General features: G+C 42.5%; 2 protein-coding genes across 2 annotated transcripts; both read right to left on the reverse strand.

Annotated features, from left to right (window-relative positions):
- Positions 1-10,621: 10,621 nt before the first annotated feature.
- Positions 10,622-11,557, reverse strand: LOC125348742 (olfactory receptor 8S1-like). The gene has a single exon (XM_048342262.1). It carries the CDS (start codon positions 11,555-11,557, stop codon positions 10,622-10,624), a length of 936 nt encoding a protein of 311 aa, XP_048198219.1.
- Positions 11,558-24,643: 13,086 nt separating this feature from the next.
- On the reverse strand, positions 24,644-26,326 carry LOC125348749 (glutamate dehydrogenase, mitochondrial-like). The gene has a single exon (XM_048342275.1). It carries the CDS (start codon positions 26,324-26,326, stop codon positions 24,644-24,646), a length of 1,683 nt encoding a protein of 560 aa, XP_048198232.1.
- Positions 26,327-27,848: the final 1,522 nt, after the last annotated feature.

A 27,848-nucleotide genomic window follows, 5' to 3' on the forward strand; every position in this document is an offset into this window, starting at 1 on the left:
TGACTTTTTTTCTTCTGTGATTTTGACTATTCCTCTAGTAGTGGCCCTTAATGAAAGACCTCTGTCATGGAACCAATCAGAAGGTTGCTGAGTTGAAGGAGGCACCTGGGAGAAGCTGGCCCAGTGCTTGCAATTCCCAAAGTTAGAGTCTGGAGCCAAGTTCTGAATTCACAATCCCGTGGTTTCCAGTTAGCTGGAAAGTTCAACTTCCAGGCGCTGGGGACTGACTATCTTTAGGGCAGAGGTTGAAGTCTCTGGCTGAAAAGGATTACTTAAATCCTAGAAGAGTTTGTTGATTTTTTTTCCCCCCATGGTTTGGAGATGGTGTTAAAAGGAAAGATAAAGAAAGGGATTTTTAAGGCAAAAATTACTCTCAGGGGCTGGGAATATGGCCAGGTGGTAAAGTGCTTGCCTCGTGTACATGAAGCCCTGGGTTCAATTCCTCAGCCCACATATATAAAAAAAAGCCGGAAGTAGTGCTGTGGTTCCAGTGGTAGAGTGCTAGCCTTGAGCCAAAAGAATCCAGGGACAGTGCTCAGGCCCTGAGTTCAAGCCCCAGCACTGGCAAAAAACAAAACAAAACAAAACAAAAAAATTACTCTTAGAATAAAGACATGTTTTTCCTTATGGCACCATAGAGGAACACTTGCCCTTTAGGAATTCACAAGGCAGAAGAGCTGTGACATATTTTACTGACTCCATGTCATTGTCTAATGCATAATTGAGTTTCTAATGTGTGTGTGCGTGTGTGTGTGTGTATGTGTGTGCTAGTATTGGGGTTTGAACTCAGGGCCTGGGCATTGTCTTTTGGCTTTTTCATTCAAGGATGGCACTCTACCACTTGAGTTGCAGCTCCACTTGTAGGTTTTGGTAGTTAATTGGAAATAAGAGTCTCACAGACTTTCCTGCCCAGGCTAGTTTTGAATTGTGATCCTCAGATCTCAGCCTCCCAAATAGCTGAGATTATAGGCATGAGCCTTGCCAATGAATCACTTTCATAGTTCATTAAAGGAAAAATAATGCAGTGAAATGGTCTAAATTTAAAAACAGTATCTTATTAGTTGAGGCAGAAGAGACATTACTATGTATCTCAGGCTGGCTTCAAGTTTGCAATCTTCCTGCCTTAGCATCCCAAGTGCTGGGATTACAGGCAATGTCTCCAGGCCTGGCTTTGAGTGATCAACATTATAGTAAGGTTTGCATTACAAACCGAGGATATGTTACTCTGAATTAATTTCAAGTGATGCAAAATTCAATACAAGTTTATAGTCACCACTTCTTCAGTAAGAAGTGAGTATTAGGCACTGAGACAAGTTTCCAAAACAAAAGAAGTATGTTTCTCACCATCTGTCTAAACCCTCTTAGGAGTAAATAGGCATTTCAGTCATTGGGCTTGAACTTGGAGCCTGGGTGCTGTCCCTGAGCTCTTTTGCTCAAGGATGGTGCTGTCCCTCTTCGAGCCACAAAGTCATTTCCAGTTTTCTGGTGATTAATTGGAGATAAGAGTCTCACAGACTTTCCTTCCTGAGGTGGTTTTGAACTGCAATCCTTAGATCTCAGACTCTTGAGGAGCTAGGATTACAGGCATGAGCCATCAGTGCCCAGCTTGTCAATAGGCATTTTATTGATGGATGTGGTGCTAGAGATTCCATCCAGGGCCTCATGAATGCTAGCTAATTGTTCTACTACTAAGCAACATCCCCAGCCTAGACTTATCTCTAAGCATAATCTTGTGGGAGGAATTTTCTTTCTTTAACCAATCTTTCCTTCCCTCCTACTTTCCTTCCTTTCTCCCCTCCTTATCTCACTATCCCTTCCTCCTTCCTTCTTTATGTGCTTTTTCCTTTTTCTCTCCCTTCTTCCTCCTTCCCTTCTTTCTTTTCCTCCCTCCCTCCCTCTGTTTCTCCCCTCCTTATCTCTCCATCTCCTCCTCCTTTCTTTGCTTGCTTTTTCCTCTCTCTTCCTCCATCCCTTCTTTCCTTTTCCCTCCCTCCTACCTCCCTTCCTCCGTCCTTCCTTTGTCTCCCTCTCTTTTTTTTTAGGGGGGGGGCACAGTGATGGCTTTATTAATGAAAGCAACCTACAAGAGTCCACTCAGGCGCGTGGATGAGACAAAACCCGAGCCTAGGTTTTATGCTTCTCCTCAGGCCCCTTGTGGCAAACTTCTCCGGCAGCTTCTTCCATGTGCCTTTATTTGTGTCCTTTATCTTTGCCAAGGTGTCTAGGACAGGATCAGCTTGTACTCTTTCACGGACAGGCTGTAATGCCCAAGTGGAGAGAAACCCACCAAGAAGACCACCAAGAGCCAGACGTTCTGAAATGCAAAAGCAAGGCTTTATTTTGGTGAGCTGCAACTCGGGCCTTGTCCCTTACATCAATGCAGAGGAGATAGGGAGGAAGCCCTGAGTTGGATTTTTACATGGCTTATAAAGGCAAAAACTACGAAATTTACAGCAACCAGGTGTTTGGGCAGAATTAGGGTACAGACTGAAGGCTGATTGGCTCGGGGCTAGGGGCATTCTAGGATAGTGAAAGGTTATCCAAGGGTGTTTCCTGGCTGTCTGGGATTTTACAAGTTGTCCTGCCAAATGGGGTGATTGACAGTCTTTCCCAAGGCCAGGCATAGCACAGAGTGGGGCCTGACTTTAAGATAGCTTTGTTCTAAGAATTTAGAAGCTTGGCAGGGAGTCTGACTTTAGGGTTGTTAAGGAATTTGCTGCTCAACAGCTTCAGCCCAAACAAGCCTGGGTTTTATGCATGCTCAGGGTCATTTATATTTTAATGTAAACAACAAACTGACTAACACCTCAGAACAGAGTCACTTTAATTTAACCCTTCATTCCCCCCTAAATTTATGGACATGAAGCACAATCCTGTGGTTCAGGCCCGAAACTTAGCTCTAACAGTTCTGTCTGGGAGAGGTGTGTACTTGCTTCGCTGTACTTTTAGCTGTATAGTGTTTATCCTAACCTTAACAAAAGCTGTAAACGTATTAATATTACAGGGTCCCACAATCAGGACAAGCATAATCACAAACAAGGGTCTGATCACAACTGAAAGTAAAGTGCTGTTGCCAGGGGGAATAATGGGAGTCTATGCTCTCTCCCTAGTTACCAAAGCACCAACCATATATAGCAGGCCTGGCAAGGTAAAGTTAGCCAAGTCCATGTTTTGGTACATGGCCTCTGTTGTGGCTAATCTGCCACCGGGGTAGAATGTTCTCTCTCACTGTGAATGAGTCCACAGACTCCAGTCATTTCAATGGCGTGGGTGAAGAGAATCCAGGTCGCAACTCCGTCCACCCTGAGTGTGGTGGGAGTTGTCAGCAGCAGGCTGTAAGGTCCCTTCCAACATGGTTCCAGGTTCCCTTGTCCATGGTGTTTTACTTAGTTGGTAGCGAGTGTGGCTCAGGAGGAGGTCCAGTCTCATAAAGGGCCTTCAGCTTGGGCCAGATCTCTTGATGGACCTGCTATAGGGCTCTGAGGGGGGATAAAAGCTCATAACAAATGCGATTGCAAGTTAGGAATTATGGGAGGGGATTCCAAATCTGATCCTGAGGCTACACATGAGCACATCCAGGCTTTACCTACAAAACCATCTCAGCGAGGGAATCAAGCAGTTAAAGATATTTACATGAGATTTTTCTGGTTAATATTTAGATGACATCACACAAGTCCCTTAGCCCTGCATATGCAGGTACAGATAGACATAGTTTACACCAAAGCCCTAATTTTGACCCTATTTATATTATAGCCAATTTGATTACAAATCAACTTTATTTATAAGCTCTAATTTTAAAACATACTGATACCATTTGCTACATATGTAAACTTTCTAGGGATTTTTTTTTTTTTTTTTTTTTTTTTACTTTTAACATGCCAAAACCTTTTGATTTAAAGGAAACTTTTTTTTTTTTTGCCAGTCCTGGGCCTTGAACTCAGGGCCTGAGCACTGTCCCTGGCTTCTTTTTGCTCACGGCTAGCACTCTGCCACTTGAGCCACAGCGCCACTTCTGGCCGTTTTCTGTATATGTGGTGCTGGGGAATCGAACCCAGGGCCTCATGTATACAAGGCAAGCACTCTTGCCACTAGGCCATATCCCCAGCCCCTAAAGGAAACTTTTTTGTTCCCCCAATTTTTTAAAGTCTTTTTTATACTGTTTTATAAGCTGTGTCTTATAAAACTTAACATATTTTTATTTACATTAACATCTACTTTTTTCATCAGTGACTTACTTGAACATTCTGTGACAATTGACAATCCTTATATTTTAAATCCCCTTTTTATCCAGAGGAAACTATTTTGTTTTCTCTGTCCCCTTTTTAAAGGCTTTTTATATTAACTTTTTTTTGGAGGGGGGGCTTCTTTGCTGTTAGAGTTTTAAACTGTATCTCAACTTTAACAAGGCAATTTACTGTGGCTTTTCCCACAGGCTGTTCCCACAGGGAAAACAAAGATGAGGCAAGGGTCAGTCCAATGGGACTGCTGTTCCTAAGAAACCAGACCAGAGCCAACTATCATGAGTTAGAGTGGATTTCTCTAGTTTTCAGCGCCTCTGAGTGCCTAAGGTTGGCCAGTGGCATCTGTAAGATCCACCCCCAGGAGGGATCCATGAAGATGTCCCCAACAGTTTAAATTTTTGTCCAGTTACCTTGGTAACTGGTACACCTGATGGCAGTTACCTCCCTCTCTTTTTTGAGGTCACACCCTAATCCATTTGGACACACTCTAATATGCTTGGACACACCTACCACCCCAGGCATTGCCTGGAAGTGACTTTCTAGCCTGTTATACATGGTTTGGATTTAGCAGCAGGCCATCAGTTCCATGGAATTGTCTACTTGAAAATCTCTTACAATATCCAATTTTTTTTTAAATAGAGCTAGTTAACTCCAGTCAACTCAAGAATGTCCCCCGAAAATTTAGTTTTAGCAGATCCAAAGCACTTTCCAGCAGAAATCAGTTGCGTGTGATCGAGTCCCATCTGTTTTTACCATGATAGGGCTGCATAGGGTGAAGAAGTAGATTTTTTCAGATGATTGTTAGGCAGGGGGCATGGCAGCAGCAGGCAACAGTGTTTTTTAGTGGCTCCAACAGAAAGTCACACCTCCTGCTGGGCTACCTGCAACTTTCTTTATAGACTGGTTAGAGAATCGTAACCTAAATTAACCTAAAGCCTAATTTTAGTCGAATCTCCTAGTATTTTCCTAGTTTCTTTTTCCAGGGCTTGATAGTTTTAACAAAACATTTTTGTACACCAAATAATTTTCTGCTTAAGAAGGTTGGGTGGGGGTCCCCCAGAGTTCTTTTTGCGGACACTCACACTCTGATTGTGAGCTGTTGCCTGTACATCTTTCCAATAAGCTAAACATAAATCCAGGGGGCTAAAGGAGTCTGTCCCATTTCGTTCGTCACAGTCAGGAGATACAGAAAACAGAGAAGAACAAGACCAATCCTGTACCAATACAGGCAATTTTTTTTTTCTGCAACACAATCTTTTCTAGTTTCCGATTGGCTTTACTTTTACTTCCTTTTTTAATTTACCACCAGACCTAGTCTCCTCAGTACTCAATCTCATCCTAGGCCCTTTGGCTTTTAAGTTCATTTTTTCTTTTACATCAAAGTTTAATTAACCACATAATTTAGACAACTCAGAGCATTTGACATAAACTGAGGCAAACATGCAAAAGTGGCAAAAGTAAAAGCAGTTTGACAAATCTGGAAAAGCAACGCTGCTAAGAAAAGGAAGGGAGGAAAATTCCACTGGGGACATAAAGAGAAAGAGAAGGAGTCACTCCTGGAAGTCTGTTTGCCACGTTCTCAGTTCAGTCCCCATGCCTAGGAGGAGTTTCTCGGCCAGTGTGGAGGAGGTTAGACACATACACAGATCACAAACACCTAAAGGAACTAAATATGCCATAAACAATCTACTAACTTATAAACTGAAGGCGCCAACAAACACGGGACAAGATAACAAAGCAGGTTATGCAGGTTTGATACAAAAGAGTGTCAGACTCACCAATAACACAGAGACGACAGCACTGCTAGGTGGTGGGGTCACTCCCCCTGCGGGTGGCTTGGGCTGGCCCCACATCCGCCCCTTCTGGTGGCGGATGGAAAGTGGGCCACTCAGAAGAGTAGAGGGTCACCCACTTTTCTTTCTTGATCTCTACACTATTATTGTGAGTAACTTCCTTCCAGTGGGCTAGGGTCAAGTCTAGGGGGCTAGATGGAGGTCCCCTAGATGAAATGTTACCCGTAGCTCTGATCAGGTGTTTAATGCACGTGGCTACAAAAAACAAAACAATTATAACACTACAAAAATAACTATATACACAGGCCTGAGAAAAAGAAAAGTTACTAGTATGAGTTGGAGATCTCCCAAGTCGGCCCACAACCTCCTGCTGTTCCTGTAAGGGTGCGGAAGGAGTGGACCCAAGTTGGCCCCCAACCTCCTGCAAGGGTGCAGAAGGAGTGGACCCAAGTTCAAGGTGGGTGGGTTGAGCCTCAGTGAGGAGACCCTCCCGGTCAGTGCCGGCCAGAAACCAAACCGATTTGCGCCCTACAAGGCGAGGTTCCAGGGGTCCCCCTTCAAGGATGGAGGGCCTGGGGTGTCCCCCCCCCCCAGTCCCTCCAGGATTGCGGTGCAAGCATCCGCTTCGACAATCCTTTTAGGAGTTTTGAGTCGGATCGGCTGTACTCAAGGAGAAGATGAAAGCAAAATAGACAGACAAATGACAAGACAAAAAACAGACAAATGACAAGACAAGACAAATCAACAGCGCTGTTTTCTTACCTTCGGGGTCTGGGGTCTTGGGAGTCTCTGGAGGTATCCCGGGCGAAACCCCAAATGTAATGCCCAAGTCAAGAGAAACCCACCAAGAAGACCACCAAGAGCCAGACGTTCTGAAATGCAAAAGCAAGGCTTTATTCTGGTGAGCTGCAACTCTGGCCTCGTCCCTTACACCAACTCAGAGGAGATAGGGAGGAAGCCCTGAGTTGGATTTTTACATGGCTTATAAAGGCAAAAACTACGAAATTTACAGCAACCATGTGTTTGGGCTAGGGGCAATCTAGGAAGGTCAAAGGTTATCAAGGGAGTTTCCCAGCTGTCTGGGTTTTTACAAGCTGTCTTGCCAAATGGGGTGATTGACAGTCTTTCCCAAGGCCAGGCAAAGCTCAGAGTGGGGCCTGACTTTAAGATAGCTTTGTTCTAGGAATTTAGAAGCCCAGCTGGGAGTCTGACTTGAGGGTTGTTAAGGAATTTGCAGCTAAACAGCTTCAGCCCAAACAAGCCTGGGTTTTATGAATGCTCAGGGTCATTTATATTTTAACGTAAACAACCAACTAACACCTCAGAACAGAGTCACTTTAATTTAACCATTCAAGGCCACTGGAGCTGATTGTCTTTGGGGGGAGGGAACTTTGGAGTAGTTTGAATGGAGTCACAGCAAGCTCTCATACCTCTGATCACAGGTCTCAGGCTCTGCAACTTGTGTGTTCGCTCCCTCCCAAAGGCCTCTGCTATCCACTGACACAGGTAAGTGCTCAAGCCCTGGCCTCCCTCAACTGGTCTCCATGGGGCCATTCCTCACAGAGCTTAAGGAAATGCCAGTACTGGCTGACTGCCATTTTGCCCCCTCCTTCTTTCTTTCTCCCCTCCTTATCTCTTTCCCTTCCTCTCTTCTTCTTTCCTTCTTTGCTTGCTTTTCTTTCTCCATTCCTCCTCCATCCCTTCTTTCCTTTTTCCCTCCCTCCCTTTTTCTTTTCTTCTTTCCCTTCCTTCTTCCCTTGTTCCCTTCCTCCCTTCCTCCCTCACCCCTTCTTTCTTCTTTCTTCACAGGAATCATGCCTCTAATCCTTTCATTTTTATTATTATTATTACTCTTATCATTTTTTTTGAGATAGGGTCTCACTAACTTTTTTCTTAGGTTGCCCTCAAACTTGTGATCTTCCTTCCTGGTTTGTAGCAAATAAATATCTCAATTTTAGGAAGCAAACATACTTTTAGTAATAGAGACCAGTCTGCTATGACTTTGGAAGAGTTTAGAATATGTTGCTCCTAGAGAGACACCGAATGCCTAAAGACCATAGATGTAAATAACGCAAGAATCTTGAACACTTCTGGTAGTTTAGGACTTGATATCATCTGGTGAGGGATGAGAGCCATCTTGAAGCTGGGTGCTGCTTGTTCACATCTGTAATCCCAGCTACTCAGAAAGCTGAGATATGGAGGATTTTGGTTCACAGCAAGCCCAGGCAGAAAAAGCTTGTGGGACTCCATCTCCAATTATCCAGAAAAATGCCAGGCTGGAGGTGTGGCTCAAGTCATGGAGTTCTAGCCATGAGCAAGCAAACCAAGTGAGAGTGCAAGAACCCTGAGTTCAAGACCCCTCCCCTGGCCCACACTACACATTATCTTGCTGACTGAGCAGTAGGGAATTTCCTGAAGCTCTAGTGAGAGACAGGGAAAAGAGAAAAGGTGTGTGAGGGGGTCATATACATGGTCTCAAGCCCCAGTCAATCCAAAGCAGTTCTGCTTAACCACATTTGTTTATGCTTTCATGTAAGGGTTGAAGGCCTAGCTCAAGCAGTATGATATCTGCCTAGTAAGTATGAAGTCCCAACAAACAACAACAGCAACCACCACCCTTGGGCCCCAGTGGCTCACTTCTGTAATCCTAGATACTTGGGAGACTAACATTAGGAGGATCACAATTCAAGGCCAGCTTGGGCAGAGTTCAACCCATGTCTGGGTGCAGTGTCCTGTCCTGCATCTGTTAGCCAAAAGAACATGTGAGGCTGAAACCGGGAACCTGTGGTCCCAGGGACAAAGGGAAGCCTGGACTAAGTGGATCTGCTCTCAGGAGCATGCCCAGATGGGAAGTAAGAACTTACCCTGAAAAAACACCAGCAGAAACCAGGGCTGGAGGCATGGCCCAGTGGCATCAAATTTGGCCTAGCAAACTCAAGGCCCTGAGTTCAAACCCTTATTACTATCGCCCCTCCCCCCAAAATGTAGTCAGGTCTAAACTATGTTTGAGAATCTTATACTTCTTGTCATTTATTTTACATGAGCAAATAAAAGTGATTTGTGAAGATGACACTGATTAGCAAAGTATGATTTTCATGTGATAAATTTTTCTGATATTAGTAATTAATTTGTGCCACCCATTGGTGGCTTGCACATGAGGACTGTGATAGTGTCACAGTTATCTGTGAGAAAAGGACTGGAGGTGGCACTGTAAATATAGATTTCAGCCAGTGTTTGATTCATAGTAGATATTTTAGTAAATAATGTTTTTTGTGAAGGCATGAAAAATGTACTCAATTTTACACACATTGCTCTTGATATATATGATGTTTATAGATTCAGGAGTCGTTACCATATAGGTGATGATTGATTCTACAGAGGGAAATAAAGTAAGGCCAGGAAAGAATGTAAAGTACAAAGGCTCCAAAGGACAGAATTGTAAGAACAACAGGACCACTGCAAATGGACTGTTTGCTAGTGGCTCAGACCTTGTAATCCCAGCTACTCAGGAGGGTGAGATTTGAGGATCACAGTTGGGAGCCAGCCTGAAGCAGTAAAGTTGTGAGAGCCTTATCTCTACTCTGCTACCAAAAAGCCAGAAACGGAGCTGTGGCTCAAGTGGTAGAGTGCCATCCTTGAGCACAAAAGCTCAAGGATAGTGTCCAGGCCCTGAGTTCAAGCCTCAGGACTGTACTGTCCCTCTCCCGCCAAAAAAAATGCCACATTGAGTCACAGAAGTTAAGGCCTAAAGAACCCAGAGGCACCACTGCCAGGTCATGCCTTATCATTATAAACCCATTGCTTTGGCTGAGCTTCTACTCAAGTGCTTCCTATGGTATCCCATGTACAGTCAGAAACTGAGGTTCCATTGTTATGCTATAGTTATCTGTTGTTCACCTTAGACATACTGTGTGAAGACACTGAGTATATCTATAATAATCTTCATAACTTGACAGTGTCTGGGCAGAGAACCAGTGGTTTATGAATACGTGAGCATGGTTTTTTAATTTCATTTTATTTTGCAAGTCCTGGGGCTGGAACTCAGGGCCTAGGTGTGGTCTCTAAGCTTTTTCTTTTCCTCTCAAGGCTAGTGCTCTCTCACTAGTGTCACAACTTCATTTCCACCATTTTGGTGGTTAATTGGAGATAAGAGTCTCATAGACTTTCCTGCCCAAGTTGGCTTTGAACCACGATCCTCAGATCTCAGCTTCCTGAGTAGCTAGGATCACAGGTGGAAGCTTCTGGCACCTGGCTCATGACTATTTATTTTCACTTTTTATGAGCATGACTTTAAAGATAGAAGAGAGAGATTGGCTGAAGTCAGTGAAGTTCAGGGAGAATTACTGTTTTGTTTTCATTTTTAGGATGAGAAAAATTATTGCTAGATTGCCTGGGCAGGAAAGTCCCTGAAACCCTAATCTCCAATTAAACATCAAAAAGAGCTGGAAGTGGAGCGGTGGCTCAAGTGGTAGAGTGTTGGCCTTGATCAGAAAAGCTCAGGCACAGTGTCCAGACCCGGAGTTCAAGCCTTAGGATTTGCGCACGCACACACATCTTTATATTGTGGTTAGGAAGTGTCTCGATTCACTAACTAAAACACAGATACTTCCTCATTGTTCTGTTGACAGCTGCCTTTACCTCCTTGTTTTTCAGGCTGTAGATGAGAGGATTCAGCATGGGTGTGACCACACTGTACTGGAGAGACAGGAGCAAATTCAGGGAGCCACCAGAGGGGGGCATAAGATAGCAAAGAAAACCCGAACCAAAGAACAAGCTGACTGCGATGAGGTGGGAAGAGCAGGTGGAGAAGGCTTTGCTTCTGCCTGTGGTGGTGCTGATCCTTAAGATGGTGGAGACAATCCTGGCATAGGAGAAAAAGATTGGGATAATCGTGCCAAGTCCATGCATTAAACTGGCCCCCAGCAGGATATTCACAGCAATGGAGGTATCTGAACAAGACAAAGGGAAGAGAGCAGGCAGCTCACAAGTGTAGTGATGGATGGTGCGGGCCTCACAAAAGTCCAGATTAACACCCAAGTTGACGATGATGAGAGCATTGAGGGAAGCCACGCCCCACGAGACTAGCACCATCCCCACACACAGCTCAGTGCTCATGATCTGGCCATAGAGCAGCGGGTGGCAGATGGCGGCATAGCGGTCATAGGCCATCATGGAGAGCAGGCAGGCTTCAGTCCCCGAAGAGAAAAAGACAAAGAAGATCTGAGCCAGGCAGCCCTTGACGGAGATTGTTTTCTTGTCAGACAGGAGGTCTTCTAGGAGCTTGGGAAGACTGACTGAGGAGAAGCAGAGGTCCAGGAAGGAGAGGTTACTCAAGAAGAAGTACATGGGGGTGTGGAGGTGGGAGTCAGCCTTGATCACCAGCAGCAGCAGCAGGTTTCCTGTCATGGTCAGGAGATAAATGGCCAGGAAAAGCACAAAGAGCAGAGCCTCAATGTGGGGGTCGTCAGACAGCCCTGTGAGAAGAAACTCAGTGATGGAGCTGTTGTGCTTCTTCCAGGCCATTGGTAGATGATGTTTCCTTAAGATAAAATAGAAAGGAGGTGAGGTTATTTATGATTTTCTTCATTTTTCTTTTTCAGTTGTGGGGCTGGCTCAGGGTCTCAGTGCCTGGCTGATGATCCTGAGCTCCTTCACTCAAAGCAAGTGCTCTACCACTTTGAGCCACAGCTCTAATTCCATTTTTCTGGTGCTTAATTGGAGGTAGGAGTCATATGGACTTTCCTACTCAGGTTGGCTTTGAACCACAATCCTCAGCTTCTCAGCCTCCTTAGTAGCTAGTATTACAGGTGTTGGTCACCAACACTCAGCTTTGTTTCTCTCGTTCTTTAAGGCATCTTCTTGTCTGGTCTGTATTTTTCCTTGTTCTGTCCGAATGTGAGAGGTGACAATTCAAAGTCACTTCTAATATATCTCAGAGTTTTACACTTCCACATTGGCAACACTCTTACCAAAGTCTTTATGTATTTCAGTACATAATTTACAACATAAACAGTATTGTAGGAACTCCCAGATTTAGGACTCCTCCTCTCAATAGAGTCTATGCTGTATGATACTTTTCCCATAGAATAAACTTGCTCTTTCTGCTTTAAAAACAAACTAATGCCATCTGGGTTCCAGTGGTTTATGCCTACAATCCTACTTATTCAGGAGGATTTGAGAATCTAAGTTTGAGGCCAATTCAGGCAGGCAAGTTTATGAGACTTTTATCTCCAATTAACTACCCCAAAGCTGGAAGCAGCGCTGTGGCTCAAGCACTAACCTTGAGCACAAAAGCTCAAGGATATGCTCGGGTCCTGAGGTCAAGCCCCAGGACTCGCACACACATAACAAAAATTAAACAATATTATTAGGTCCCTCATACATTTATGTTATTGAGTTTCTACTGTGTGTTCTAATGTCAGAAACCCATATTCTCATTAGTTTCAAAGAACATTAAATCACATATCTGCCATGATGGTTCTAAATCTTTTTTTCTCTTTTTAGACTCCCTGTTCAATGTAATCCAACGATTCTTACTAATAAGTAATGCAATTTTTATATATTTTGTATGTAGGACACTTTGTACACTTACTGTTTTTTATTATTCTCATAGAAATTCTATGAACATTTCAGCCAAGCTTTTTTGTTTACTCATAGGGCTGAGGATTGAACCCAGAACCTTAAACATGCCAGGCAAACATGCTATTACCGACTTACATCCATCCTTCTATAAAGTATGTCAGGTCTGACATTTATTCCCAGTTTACTGTGGAGGGATATGTTTATGATAACATATATGATTTGAGGCCATGTTGACATCAAATAGAAAAATCAGGAAAGAATTCCATTGTTTCCCTCTAACTTCTCAGTCTAATAATTTATGTTTGTTCCTTAGGTCTAAAGATCAGTTTTCCTGTCCCTCAGCCATTGTTCTCTTTTTGGTAAGAAAAAGGCTTACTTATTATTTTTTAATCTTTGATCACATTGGCCTGGTTCAAATATTTTTGTCTCTTATTCCAATAATCAAAATTCTCATGAAACTCTCATCCTTAAGTATAGCTTACATTCTGATTCTAGTAGTAAATCTTATCAGCCCAAGCTGACGACCATCCCAGACCCAGGTGTAGAGTACCTGTGAGGTTGAATACAACAATGTCCTCCTTAGTGTGACTTGAGCTAGATCCAGGGATGATGGAGCACAGACTTTTGTAGCAATTATTTTAGAAGACTTTGTATGGATAAATTTGTAAATACTGTTGAGAGTAAACATTGTGTTTGGGTTCCACACAAGCAAAATGAGATGATAAATCTATTTTCTTCAAGAATGTGGGCATTTTACATTATTTGTGAAAACAAGTCTGCTGAGATTGCTTCCTGTCTTCCACGCTTACTCATAAGGAGAATCTGACCATAGATTCTTGGAGGAACATGCGGAAGGACAGTTTAGTATTTCTTCTCTCTCTTTTTTATTAGCATGTACTAATAATATACTTTAAACAAATTCACCCTTTCTGTTACTCTTCTCTATCCCTTCTCATAGTGTAGCTTTTACATTTTCTTCCTCCCTCCGTCCCTTCCTTCCTTCTTTCTTTCTTTCTCTCTTCCTTTTCTTTTCTTCTTTCTTCATTTATTTCCTTCTCATTTCCTTCCTTCCTCCCTCTGGAAAGGGACATTGAGGAAATAAGAAATGGTTTCCTCTGGACAAGAAAGGATTTGGAAGTAACAATTGTCTTAAAGGAATGTTCCATGGGAACAAACTAGCACACTCACTAGCCACTGCCCTGCAGCAAGAGGAGGCCCAGATCCTCTTCTAGACAGCAGTGATGAAAAGAACCAGTGAGAAAAAATGTTAATTTAAAAAAGTTAGTATAGAAATGAAGGAACACATTGACTTAATTTCATACTGACACCTGAGAGGCTGATGTCAAAGCTATAGCTGAGTGAGAAAAATAAATAAATAAAAGAGGAGTTGATTAAAAGTGGAACAGGCATAAAAAAGGATTTTTACAAGTGCCCTATATATACCTTGCCCATATTGTTTATAGAAAGATATATTTTGAATGAATAAAGAAGTGATGACTTGAGGCATACTGAAGACTGGGTTGTCAAAAATGGAGAACCTAGGTGTAAGAAGAGGAATTTGAATCTAGGAGAAGGAAATGGCCTCCTTGCATACACTAAATTCCTGTAAGCAATTCCTTTGCCCAATTCCAACCTTTGTGTGTGTGTGTGTGTGTGTGTGTGTGTGTGTGTGTGTGTGTGTGTGTGTGCTCGAATCTCAGCTCCTAAGCTTTTTTGCTTAAGGCTAGCCCTCTACCACTTGAGCCACAGCTCCACTTATGGCCTCTTCAGTGGTTAATTGGAGATAAGAGTCTTATGGACTTTCTTTCCTTAGGCTGACTTTGAACTTTGACCTTCAGATTTCAGCCTCCTGAGCAGTTAGGAGTACAGAGGTGAGCCACTGGCTCCCAACAATCCCAATCTTTTTATGTAGCCAGGGAAGGTGAGGATTGCTGTTAAACAGTGGCAGAAGCATAGATTTTGCTATTAGTTATGATATGTACCTATGATATTCTCATCTCCTTCAGGTGTCAGCTTCCTGCTGTCTTTTAGAACCCTGAAGCATGAACAGATAGATGTATGCCATGCTTTAACATGCCCCCATTATTATGCAAGAAGTCAGAGACCTTTCTGAGAAGATATCCCAAGAAGCTGGACCAAGTACAACGTATTTGGAAAGACAGGGGCTCATCCAAGGAAGTAGATGATCTGCCAAGGATCGAGAAGTTTCCATCTCCAGCTCAGAGAAAATGATGAGTAGAGTAAGAGGTTCAGGATCCATCAGTAATGGGATGAATTATGAAGTTTGGGGAGCAGAGGGAATGGGGGGAAGGAATAGGAGAGGGTGATCAGCAAAAGCAGAAGGTATAAAGCCTGGTGTTGTGGCCACACTTTTATATACAGTCCTATCTACTAAGGAAGATGAGGGAAGATTGTGGTTTGAAGCCAGCTGGAGCAGAAAAATCAGAGACTCTTATCTTCAATTAAGTACCCAAAAGTTGGATGTGGAGGTATAGATCAAGCAGTAGAGTGTCAGCCTTGAGTATAAAAAGTTAAGGGACAGTTCAAGTCCCAGTGCCAACACACACACACACACACACACACACACACACACACACACACACACACACACACACCTACCAAGAAAGAAAAACAGTAGGAGGAATATCAGCTATGGAAAGATGTTATCATGATTCTGGATTTTCCTGGAGGCAGCTCCCTCTTGTTCTGGCTCTCTCATTCAAGTAGCTACATCAAAGATAAACTTTTCTTACAAGAGGACCTTTGTCACAGGAGTTTTACTCTGGGAGAAGATAGTTTGATTATCCTTCTAGAGTAAATAATTCTGGAGTAAGCAGGGTGCTAGTGGGTCTTGCTTGTAATCCTACCTACTCAGGGGGCTGAGTTTTGAGAACTGCTGTTCAAAGCCAGCCTTGGCAGGAATGTTCATGAGATTCTTTTTCTTTTTTTTTTTTTAATTAAAAAATGCTTTATTTAAAAATAGGATCTTTTCAAAAATAGAGAAAACTTTTATATACAGCTACTTAGCTTAGAAACAGTAAAAACCACAAAAAATAAATCCAGATTTAGAAATTATGATTTGTAACATATACAATTCTAGTACTGAACAGCAGTTTAAATGTAGAATTCTTTTCATCCCATCCCATTTTAATAATTTCACATTTATTAAAACCAGTGCTTGGGACTAAAGAAATGTTTTGTCTGAATGCCTTCTTACATTCCACCCTTCCCAGAAGATACAGAAATGGCAACAGCTATACTCGCGTGCCTATGATTAAAAAAAATACATCTGCACTTTTATTCTTTTCCTATTATCTTCTTTGATATTTATTCATATGAGACAAAAAGCCTAATCCTGTTTTCCCAGCCTTCTTAACTTTAAAAAATGGAAGCTCTCTAAGGGCAGGGAGCCTGTGCTACAAGGACAGCAGCACAAGCCCCTGAGTGGTATTAGGTTACCAACACTCAACATGATTTCGCTCTCTAAAACAGCACAGCTATCAGCCAATTTTTGTCATATGGTCCTGAATTATTTCAAACCATTTGAACATCTAATATAGGTTTATTAAGCAGGGGAAATAGCTCATCAGATTAAAGTACTATTAGCAACTATATTCAAGAGGCAGTTGAGATTTCATAATCTAAAACTTTTCAACTATCATTGTCATTATTGTTACTTTTTTTTTTAAAAGCACAGTCATTGCCTGTTCATGAGATTCTTATCTCTAATTCACCAGCAGAAAGCTGGAAGTTTACGTGTAGCTCAAGTGTAAGCCTTGAGCAAAGAAGCTAGACAAAGCTCAAGCCCTCAGTTCAAGCCTCGGTACTGGACACACACACACACACACACACACACACACACACACACTGGAGTAAAGCCATAAGGATATAATTCTGTAATGCAGGACACTATAAAGGAAAAGAAGGCTAGTTTCTCTCTAAAGAAAAAGCTCATATTCTGACCTGATCTACTTCTTTAAAACTTCATCACATGGCCTCAGATGCAGTAAATGATAGTCTCTTTTCTCATTTCCTCTGTGATGCTTTGAATAGGATTTTAAGAATGTTCTAGGGAGAGGGAACTCTCCAAGTGAACCAATCAGGAGGCTATCTGTGCTCAAGCAGTTATTTGCTGTTTCTGACACCCAGGGGAAGCTGGGCCATTATTCCCTGAAGTCTCAGACTGAAGCCAACCTCTGGACTCACCAATTATACACGTCTCCATTAACTAGAAGCATAAACAGAAGCACTGGGGAGTATTTGAAGTTTCTGGATTTAAAACCATTATTTAAAGCCTAATGGTGAACTGATGGGGATTAGGAAGGAAAGAATAAAAGGTCATCATTTTCCAGAAAAGTTGATGTTGACCCAAGGTTGTTTTCATGGCCATATGGGGCTGAAATGCTTTTACGTCTTTTCTTCTTTCCCTCCCTCCCTCCCTCCCTCCCTCCCTCCCTCTGTCTCTTTTCTTTGCCAGTCCTGGGGCTTGAAATCAGGGCCTGGATGCTGTATCTGAGCTTTTTTTGCTCAAAGCTTGTGCTCTATCACTTGAACCACACTTCCACTTTCAGCTTTTTGGTGTTAATTGGAGATAAGAGTCTTATGGACTTTTCTGCTTACGTTGCCTTTGAACCATGATCCTTAGATCTTAGCCTCCTGAGTAGCTAGGATTACAGATGTGAGCTACCAGTGAATGACTATTTTCAAGTGAGCTGAGTTGTGACATATTGCAGAGCTCCATATTATTTTCCTGTGCAATAATGTCCACATTAACTTTTCTTGTTGGGATTATTATCTGATTTCTCTTATAGAATGAAGGCATATAAGCTCAATGAAGATGATAATTTTTCTTTTTCTTCCTTTTTTAAAATTTCAATATATTCATAGCCTGACACAAAGAAATCAAGGTGTTTTGTGTGTGTGTGTGTGTGTGTGTGTGTGTGTGTGTGTGTGTGTGTGTGCGTGTGTGTGCTGGTATTGGGGCTTGAACTCAGAGCCTAAGACTGTTCTCTAGCTTTTGTTGCTCAAGGCTGGTTCTGTACTATTTGAGCCACACATAACTTCTAGCTCTCTGCTGGTTCATTGGAGATAAGAGTCTCACAGATTTATCTGCCTGGGATGACTTCAAACCTCAGTCCTCAGAACCCAAGAAAAAGTTGTTGAATAAAGAAATGAATCAAATGGAGACTTGTCTTCCTTGATGTTTTCTGTTCAACTGATGGTAGCTGTGAGGTGGATTCTGTGTAACATTGCTTTGCATTTTCCTATCAATAATTCAATTTATTTTCTTGTGTTTATTGGCCACAGACACATCTTCTAAAAAATGTTGATTCAAATCCTTTGTCTATTTTTGAATTGAATATTTTTTGCTATAAACGCACCAACTTTGTAGGTTACTTTGAGCAGTTTTGATTTTGTAACAAAATTTAAGGGCTGCTTGCACTTATTATTATTATTATTATTATTATTATTATTATTATTATTATTATTGGCAGTCCTGGGCCTTGGACTCAGGGACTGAGCACTGTCCCTGGCTTCTTCCCGCTCAAGGCTAGCACTCTGCCACTTGAGCCACAGCGCCCCTTCTGGCCGTTTTCCGTATACGTGGTGCTGGGGAATCGAAACTAGGGCTTCATGTATGGGAGGCAAGCTCTCTTGCCACTAGGCCATATCCCCAGCCCTGCACTTATTATTTTTATTAACACATGTGATTTGTACAAAATAGTGGGCTTCAGCAGGACTGGGAATATGGCCTAGTGGCAAGAGTGTTTGCATAGTATACATGAAGCCCTGGGTTCGATTCCTTAGCATCACATATATAGAAAAGGCGAGAAGTGGTGCTGTGGCTCAAGTTGGCAGAGTGCTAACCTTGAGCAAAAAGAAGCCAAGGACAGTGCTCAGGACCTGAGTTCAAGCCCTAGGACTGGCCAAAAAAGAAATAGTGGGCTTCATTATATATGTATATAATGCTCCCATATATGTATATAAGGGACTTTGATCCCCTTATTACTCACACTTACCTCCCCTCCCATCTCTAATTATTCTGTCTATATTTGGCATTTAAAAAATATTTAGAAGCTGGGCACTGGTGATTCATGCCTATAATCCTAGCTACTCAGAAGGTTGAGATCGGAGGATCATTTTTTGAAGCCAGCCTGGGCAGAAAAGTCCCTGAGACTTATCTTTAATTAACTACCTGAAAACTGGAAGTGGGGCTATGGCTTAAAATGGTAGAGCACTAGCCTTGAGAAGAAGAGCTCAGGGACAGCACCCAAGCCCTGTGTTCAAGCCCCAGGACCAACAACAAAAAAATAGATTCCACTTATGCAAAAAGCCATAATGTGTGTTTTGCTTATTTTGTTTAACATAATAATCTCTAGTTTCATTATTTTCCTGCAAGACACAAAATTTTGTTGTCTTTATTTTTCTTTTGGGGTGGTGATGTTTTTCTTACTTGTTTTGTTGTTTTATGTGCCTCAAATATCTTCTCCCTCTTGCTGTTTGCCATTTTACTTTCTTTGGAAGAAATTATGTTCACCTTTGTTACATAATGTTATTTGTCTTTTTTACTAGTGCTTTTTGTCTTGCTTAAGAAATTTATTACTACTTTGAGATTACAAATACATTTTTGGGTATGTCAGTATTGAGACTTGAACTCAGGGCTTCATGAACTCAGAGCTTTGAGTTCTTCTTAGCTTTCTAGTTCAGAGCTGGTGTTCTACCACTTGAGTCATGCCTCCTGTTATGGCTTTTTGCTGGTTAATTCTTCATCTCAAGGCTAGCACTCTATTACTTGAGCCACAGAACTGCTTCCAGTTTTCTAGTGGTTAGTAGGAGATAAGAGCTTGCTGACTTTCCTGACTGGGCTGGCTTTGAACTGCAATCCTCACATCTCAGCCTCCTGAGAAGCCAGGATTACAGGTGTGAGCCAGTGGCAACCAGCTGATTTCTTATCTTTTGTATGTAGGCTTATCTGTTCTCGGGAGGGTAAAGGGAGCACAGAAGTGGAGCAACAAAGGGTGAACTAATGCAGCAGTGATACTCATTGGACACTATGTTGAAAATGAAGTACAGTGATCCCTCTCACCTGCTGCAGGAGTTACGTTCTAGAGATCCCTGTGATAGGTGAAAATTCACAAAGTAGCAGCATTAGACAGTTGTCCCTCATCACTTACTGCTGCTTCCCAGATTTGCACCTATTGCAGGTGTCTCTGGAATGTAGCTCCCGTGATAGGTGAGGGATACCTGTTTATGCATTAACAAAACAAAACAAAACCGCAATACAGTGAAGCCCCAATAAGTGAACCGTGATATAGCCAGGGATGACTGTATACAAACTGTAGGAGGAGGGGGGAGGGTTGGTAGGGAAAAACTGGGAGAAAATGAGGGAGGAGGTGACACTGTTCAACAAGAAACATACTACATTCTTCATGAAATAGAGAAAACAACCCACAAATTCATATGGAACAGCAAAAGACCTAGAATAGCCAAAGCAATTCTAGGCAAAAGAAGCAGTGCAGGAGGAATCACAATACCAGACTTCAAGCTCTATTACAGAGCCATCACAACAAAAACAGCCTGATATTGGCATAAAACAGACCTGAAGACCAATGGAATAGGATAGAAGACCCAGAAATAAAGCCACATTCTTATAGTCAGCTGATATTTGACAAAGGAGCTAAAGACATACAATGGAAAAACATAGCCTCTTCAACTACTGGTGCTGGGAAAACTGGGCAGCCATATGTAGAAAACTCAAAGTGGACCCTAACCTATCACCATGCACCAAGATCAACTCAAAATGGATTAAAGACCTCAACATCAGACCTGAAACCCTGAAACTACTGAAGGACAGAGTAGGAGAGACACTAGGACTTATAGGTACAGGGAGGAACTTCCTGAACAGAGTCCCAGGGGCACAACAGATGGGGGGAGACTTGACAAATGGGACTACTGCAAAATAAAAAGTTTCTGCACAGCTAAAGACATAGCCACCAAAATAGAAAGACAGCCCAGACAACCATATGGGAAAGGATCTTCACCAGCACAGCAACAAAGGCCTGATATCCATCATCTACAGAGAACTCAAGAAACTAACCCCCTCCAAACCCAGTAAACCAATTATTAAATGGGCAAAGGAGCTAAAGAGAGACTTCACAGGAGAAGAAATAAAAATGGCAAAGAAACATATGAGGAAATGTTCAACATCCCTGGCAGTAAAGGAAATACAAATAAAAACAACCCTGAGATACCACCTCACTCCAGTTAGAATGGCCTATATTCTGAACTCAGGCAGCAACAAATGCTGGAGGGGATGCAGGGAAAGAGGAACCCTTCTCCACTGTTGGTGGGAGTGCAAACTAGTACAACCACTTTGGAGAACAGTATGGAGGTTCCTCAAAAAGCTCAGCATAGACCTACCCTATGACCCAGCCATACCACTCCTTGGTATCTATCCTAAACAGCAAACCCCAAGATATCAAAAAGACATTTGTACTTCAATGTTCATTGCTGCACAATTCACAATAGCCAAAATATGGAAACAACCCAGATGCCCCTCCACAGACGAATGGATCCAAAAAATATGGTACTTATACACAATGTAATACTACCTAGCGATTAGAAATGATAAAATACTGGTATTCTCAAGGAAATGGTCAGAGCTTGAACAAATAATATTGAGCAAGACAAGCCTAGAACACAGAGAACAAAGGGGCATGGTCTCAATATATGACTGGGGGGGGGCGGTGAATAGTAGATACCAGGTCTGCAAAATAACAAACTTCTTTTCAAATGGTATTTCCATATGTTTGGGTCAGTGACTTTACATTATGTATCTAAAACCAAACAACTACTAAACAAACACAAAAAGGTCTAGGATAGACCTATCAGTGGATCACAATAGCTCAACAGCTATGTACACATGATTATTTAAGACAAGGATAAGTAAAAACAACTCCAAGAGAAGGACACAGGATTCTATTGTTGTCATTACATTTAATGTCCTAGGTGAATTTCCTTTGGCGTACCCTCCGTGGTTACTGCATATTATTTTGGTATACTGTATACTGTATATATGCTTACCTGAACTAGGGAAGGGAAAGAAAAATGAGGGTGTAACAAATATGACACAAAATGTACTCACTACCTTACTATGTAACTGTAACCCTTTGCAAAACACCTTGCCAATAAAATTTAATTAATAAAAAAATGTACTAATTACCTAACTTGTGTAAACATAACCCCTCTGTACATCACCTTTACAGTAACAATTTTAAAAAGAACTATTTTTCCCCTTTTCCAATTAGGAAGGAATTCTTTTGCTAAAGGTTGTTACCCTGGATATTACCACATGTATCCTATAAATTAGTACTCTTAACCACTATTTAGGAAAATGAGAGTGTTAGCACATCTTTAATATGTTTTCCTACTCTTCAACATTTTGTATTTTCTTTTTTTGGTGTGTGTGTGTGTGTGCTGGTCCTGGAGCTGGATCTTCAACTTCAGGGCCTGAGCAGTATCCCTGAGTTTTTGTGCTCAAGGCTAGCACTCTGTACTACTTTTGTCTTTTCTGACTAGTTAACTAGAAATCAAGAGTCTCACGGACTTTCCTGCCTGAGCTGGCTTTGCACTGATTCTTAGATCTTAGCCTCCTGAGTAGCGAGGATTACAGGCATGAGCCATAAGCATCCACCTCACCTTTTTGTACTCTGTTGTATATTTTGACTACGTGTATATCTGTGCACATTTGTGTATATATGTACTTTATGTATGTAATATCCAACATTATTAATATGCAGATGAATATTAATCTAAATTTACCCTCACATTCAGATGTCCATTTGTTCTTAATTCATTCCTAGATTTCAATGCCTGCTTCTTGGGAAATCCCTTTGATATTTCTGTTGTGCAAATACACTGATACTGAATGTTCCCAGCCATTGTTTGTCTGAAAATATTTCCCTTTTTAAAAAATGCCACCCTTAGCTGGGTACAGATGGCTGGCTCATGCCTATAATCCTTGCTACTCAGGAGGCTGAGATGTGAGGATTAGGTTTGAAGCTAGGCTGGGCAGGAAAAGTCTCTCTTATCTCCAATTAACCACCAAAAATCCAGAAGTGGAGCTGTGGCTCATCAGCTTTGAATGGAAAGGCTAAGGGACAGGGTTCAGTCCTCGAGTTCAATCCCCAGTAGCAGCACTAAAAAAAACCCCAAAACAAAACACATTTTTAATGTGTTTTATCAACTATCAATGTAATTTTTTTTATCAATTTTATCAACTTATCAATGTAAGATGTGAAGTTGCAAATTATTGTAGTTAGAAATATCTAAAAAGTTATCATTTTTTTAGAGAAAACCTTATTATATAAGTAACATTATGTAAGTACCTCATTTGAAGTAATGTTCAAAGGCCGTAGGCAAAATTCTCAAAAGAAAGATCTGATCCAACATGTCATTTGAAGTCTACTTTGTTAACTGAACTGTTGGCAGAATGTGAGGTCTTTAAAAGAAGGACACACACAATTGAGCAGAGCGGGGAGCACTGCAACTGTTTATAGTGATATCAGCCAAACTCCAGACAGAAAACTCATTTTTTTATTGTTATACATGAATTATTGTTCAATTAGTCAATACAACAAATTTTTAAATTCTAAAATAAATTAAAAATCAGTTAACAGGATTAAGGAAGTTACCACATTATTTGGACTATAAGTCAGAATTCTATTTAGCAAATCCAGCCTTAACAAATTATCTGCAGCTATGAAGATAATTTATTACTCATTTTTTTGCTGGACAATAATAGATAACTACTGATTTATAAATAATAGAGAATAATGTCCTAAAAATACCAGCATTTGATTGGGAACTGGTGGCTCAGAACTGTAATCCTAGATACTCAGAAGGCTGATATATGAGGATAAAGATTTAAAGACAGCCCAGGAAGACAAATCTGAGACATTTGTCTCCAATGAACCAGAAAAAAGACACAAATGAAGATGTGGCATAAGTGGTAGAGTGCTAGCCTTGAGTGAAAAAGCTAAGTAGGAGCTCTAGGATCTGAGTTCAAGCCCCAGTACTGGCACACACATCTGCAAATACCCAGGTTTTTCAATAACTGCTGAGTCAAAGGCTAGACTGGGTAAGTAATCAAAAGTAACTTTGTTACAGCAACATGTACTTTAACCTAAAACAATGAAGTGCTTAACAAGAAACAACTATTTTTTTGCTTGTATGTATAAAACTGAGTTATTCTGCCAAATTATTTGTTAAAAACTAAATTTGGTGCATCACCTTGTGAAAATGCTACATATCTACTTCTTAAGTCAATGTTACAGCACATTCCAGATTTTTTCAGAGCAAAATCATGCAAACAACTGTGTATTCTTGGATACAGTTGTTTACCTCAAATAATGGGTAATGAAAGTACTGGGTAAAGCTAAAATGTAAGGGAACAAGGCCAGGTGAAGGACACTTTTTTTTTTTTTTTTTTTTTTTTTTGGCCAGTCCTGGGCCTTTGACTCAGGGCCTGAGCACTGTCCCTGGCTTCTTCCTGCTCAAGGCTAGCACTCTGCCACTTGAGCCACAGCGCCGCTTCTGGCCGTTTTCTGTATATGTGGTGCTGGGGAATCGAACCTAGGGCCTCTTGTATCCGAGGCAGGCACTCTTGCCACTAGGCTATATCCCCAGCCCCTGACACTTTTTATTTAAAGGCAAAATAGTCCAAATGGCCATCTGGTACAGGCAATTTCTACTTTCACCTTTATCAACTATGTGAGTTAATAAATTGGTTAACAATGTAAGTTAATAAACGTGATAAGAAATAAGATCATATGCAACGATATCGTCTCATTTCTTTCTTATTAAAAGGCTTACTTGGATTGACTTGTTGAGAATGACATCCTAACACAAAGAGATTTCTGCAGTTACAAATGGATTTTCGGTGGGTTTGCAGAAGATACCGGTGATGGGTTGCAGAAAGTATAGGTGAAGCAATAAAAAACAAAACCAAACATATCCAATGACAATCTATTTGAAGGTCAAACCAGCTTCTTGGTATACCTTGAAGACTTTCACAATGGCATTGATGTAGGCTGCTGTTCTTAAGTCTAATCCTAGGTTATATGTAGTGGCTGTGTTGATGATTTGCTTGGCAGATTTTTCCATAGTGTGAGCTAAACCAGAATATACAATGTCTTCCTCAGATGCACCTTTTATTCTGCTTTGGAGCCTTGCTGTGGGTACAACAGGAATTGTTCCAGGATGCTTCCCAAACTTCTTTTCTAAACTTTCCTGAACAGACATGAGCAACTGGTAGTTAGCATCTCTTTCATATTTGAAGGTCAAACGGCCATAGCTGACATGACTTATATTCTTCAGCCACTCAAAATAAGATACTGTTACTCCACCAGCATTCAAATAGAGATCAGGAATAACCAGAATGTTCCTCTTTAGAAAAATTTTGTCAGCTTCTGGAGTTGTTGGTCCATTGGCAGCTTCTGCTATGATCTTGGCTTTGACTCTGGATGCAACAGATTTGGTCAACTGCTTTTCCATGGCAGCAGGGATCAGAATATCACAGTCTGCTTCCAAAATGTTTCCCTCATAGAGTTTTGCCTGGGGGAAACCTAGGATCGTCCCATGTTTCGATTTAAACTCTTCCAGTTCCTTTGGATCAATGCCGTCTGAATTCCATATGCTCCCATTATATTCACCAACACCTACACATTTAGCCCCAGAACCATGCAAATATTTCATAGCGTACCGGCCCACATTACCAAATCCCTGAATAACAAACGTTTTGTCTTTAATCCCTGGTGTCAGTCCTATATTACTCATGTAGGAAACTTCGCTGAGGAAGTTTTCTATTCCATAGTAAACACCACGACCAGTAGCAGAGACCCGGCCACGAATACCACCCTGACTAATGGGTTTCCCAGTAACGCAGGCGCGGGCATTAATATCGAAATGGCCTATGGTGGTGGCGTAGGTGTCAGCGATCCAAGCCATTTCCCGCTCACTCGTGCCCATGTCTGGGGAAGGCACATCGACGCTGGGGCCAATGAAGCCTTTTTTGGCTAGTTCCATGGCGAACCTCCTGGTGATCTTTTCCAGCTCATTATCAGAGTAGCTCTTGGGGTTTATCTTCACCCCAGCTTTCGCACCCCCAAAGGGGACATTGACAACAGCACACTTGTAGGTCATGAGGGAGGCCAGGGCCTTGACCTCGTGCACGCTCACGTCCAGGCTGTAGCGAATGCCACCCTTGCAGGGCGTGCGGTGCTGGCTGTGCTGGGCCCGGTAGGCCTCGATGACCTCCCAGGACCCGTTGTCGCGCCGGATGGGGAAGGCAAGGCTGAGCACGTGGTTGCAGGGCTTGATGACCTTCAGGATGCCCTGTACCTGGTGCCGCTTCTCCTCCTCGCTCTCTCGGGTCCGGATTTCTGCCACCAGCCTGTCTTCCAGCATGCTGGCGCCGCGGTCGAAGAAGCCCTCTACCATCTTGAAGAAGTTGGGGTTGTCTTCGGGATCGGCCTCTGTGGTGCTGCTGGCATGGCACACGGGTCCTCCTGGCTCCTGGAGGATGGTCGTGGTCTGCCTGGCAGTCTTGCTCAGGATAGTGGACGTGTTGGGAGCCACCGAAGTGAAGGCGACAGGCCGGGCCAGGCCCAGGCAAGATGGCGGCAAGATGGCGCCCAGACGGCAGTACATGGTGGAAGGGGGCGGAGGGTGGAGGCCGGGCAGGGACACTCACTTGGAAGCAGGGGAAAAAGGAAGGCCCGGGAACGAAATACCTTTTAAAGCAGCAGACGGTGGCCCTCCTGGCGGTCCCTTTTCCTCCAGTCCCTGACCACGAGGCCTGGAGGAACGGCAGTGGTGCTCCCTGCCTAATGGCGCCAGAGAGGACGGAAGAAAGATGGCGCCCAGGAGGCGAAGAGGGAGGATACCGGGGCCTAACGGCTCCGGGCCGCGCTTGCGAGTACCAGGCGCTTCCCAGCAAACCCAGGAACTTGCCCTCCACTTTTGAGGTACACTTTCTTTCATTTTGGGGAACATTTTGAGGGATGGAATAGCAGTTGGTGGCACTTAACTTGCGTCATTTAAGAAAATAGCGGGCTGGGGATATAGCCTAGTGGCAAGAGTGCCTGCCTCGGATACACGAGGCCCTAGGTTCGATTCCCCAGCACCACATATACAGAAAACGGCCAGAAGTGGCGCTGTGGCTCAAGTGGTAGAGTGCTAGCCTTGAGCGGGAAGAAGCCAGGGACAGTTCTCAGGTCCAAGGCCCAGGACTGGCCAAAAAAAAAAAAAAAAAAAAAAAAAATAGCAATTGATAATGTAATTTGAATTCCCTCGAGCTGTGTTCTTCTTGCTCTACATTGGCTTTTGACTGTGTGTGTGTTCTCTTGGGGAGTTCATGATGTTGAAGGATGTTTTATCCTTAATTTCTGTAAGATTAAGTATGGGTTTGTGTTTGCATAATTTGTATGCATAAGTGTATTTTACACCTAAGCTTAATTTGTGGAGAATATTTAATAAGGATGTTTAATTTTTCCCAACACCTTTTCTTCTTCTATTGAGATCATAGGCTCTTCATTTTCTCAATGTAGTATATAACATTTATTCACATATATTGGACAGTATTTGCATCTAAGGAATAAATTCCCATTTGACCATGGTGTGGAATCCTTTTAATGTGTTTCTGAGTTGTTTGCAATTTGCCAGTTTTTGGGATCTCTGGGGCTCCTTTTTCCCCTATCTCCTGGGGAAAATGCCTGAACCCCAAATTATGAAAGAGCACTTGGCTTTTTCTCCCGCCTGCAGAAGGCAAAACGTGCTCTAGTGGATGGCGTTAAGCAGAGAAGAGGGTTGCTGAAAACCTCCCCCGCCTAGTTTGTCAGAGGTGGGCGCAGAAAGGAAAGCTCCGGGGAGACAGTTTGATGATTGAATGGGTCTCGCCTGCCCAAGGGGTGGGCAGAAGGATTTATTACAGTGACAAAGGCGGGAAGGGGAAGGACTTGGGGTGATTGGCTGATTGGCTAAGCTGGGCTGTTTTGGCAAGAGTGGCACCCTGGGACTCCCCCCACAGGCTGACGTCATGCTCCAATAGAACTGCCCCCGGGCTCTGGCGGCGCCATCTTTGGAGGCATCCATGTGGACCCGAGATGGAGACGGGAGGCGGGCCGAGCCAGAACTACTCCTTTAGGTTCCGGACCTGGAAGGCGTAGGAGTG

The sequence above is a fragment of the Perognathus longimembris genome, chromosome 1 (genome assembly GCF_023159225.1).
Source record: "Perognathus longimembris pacificus isolate PPM17 chromosome 1, ASM2315922v1, whole genome shotgun sequence".
Classification (NCBI taxonomy): Eukaryota; Metazoa; Chordata; class Mammalia; order Rodentia; family Heteromyidae; genus Perognathus; species Perognathus longimembris.

What these genes read in the sequence shown, in the direction of transcription:
- LOC125348742 (XM_048342262.1), bottom strand. Translation starts at nt 11,557, where the DNA reads ATGGCCTGGAAGAAGCACAACAGCTCCATCACTGAGTTTCTTCTCACA.
- LOC125348749 (XM_048342275.1), bottom strand. Translation starts at nt 26,326, where the DNA reads ATGTACTGCCGTCTGGGCGCCATCTTGCCGCCATCTTGCCTGGGCCTG.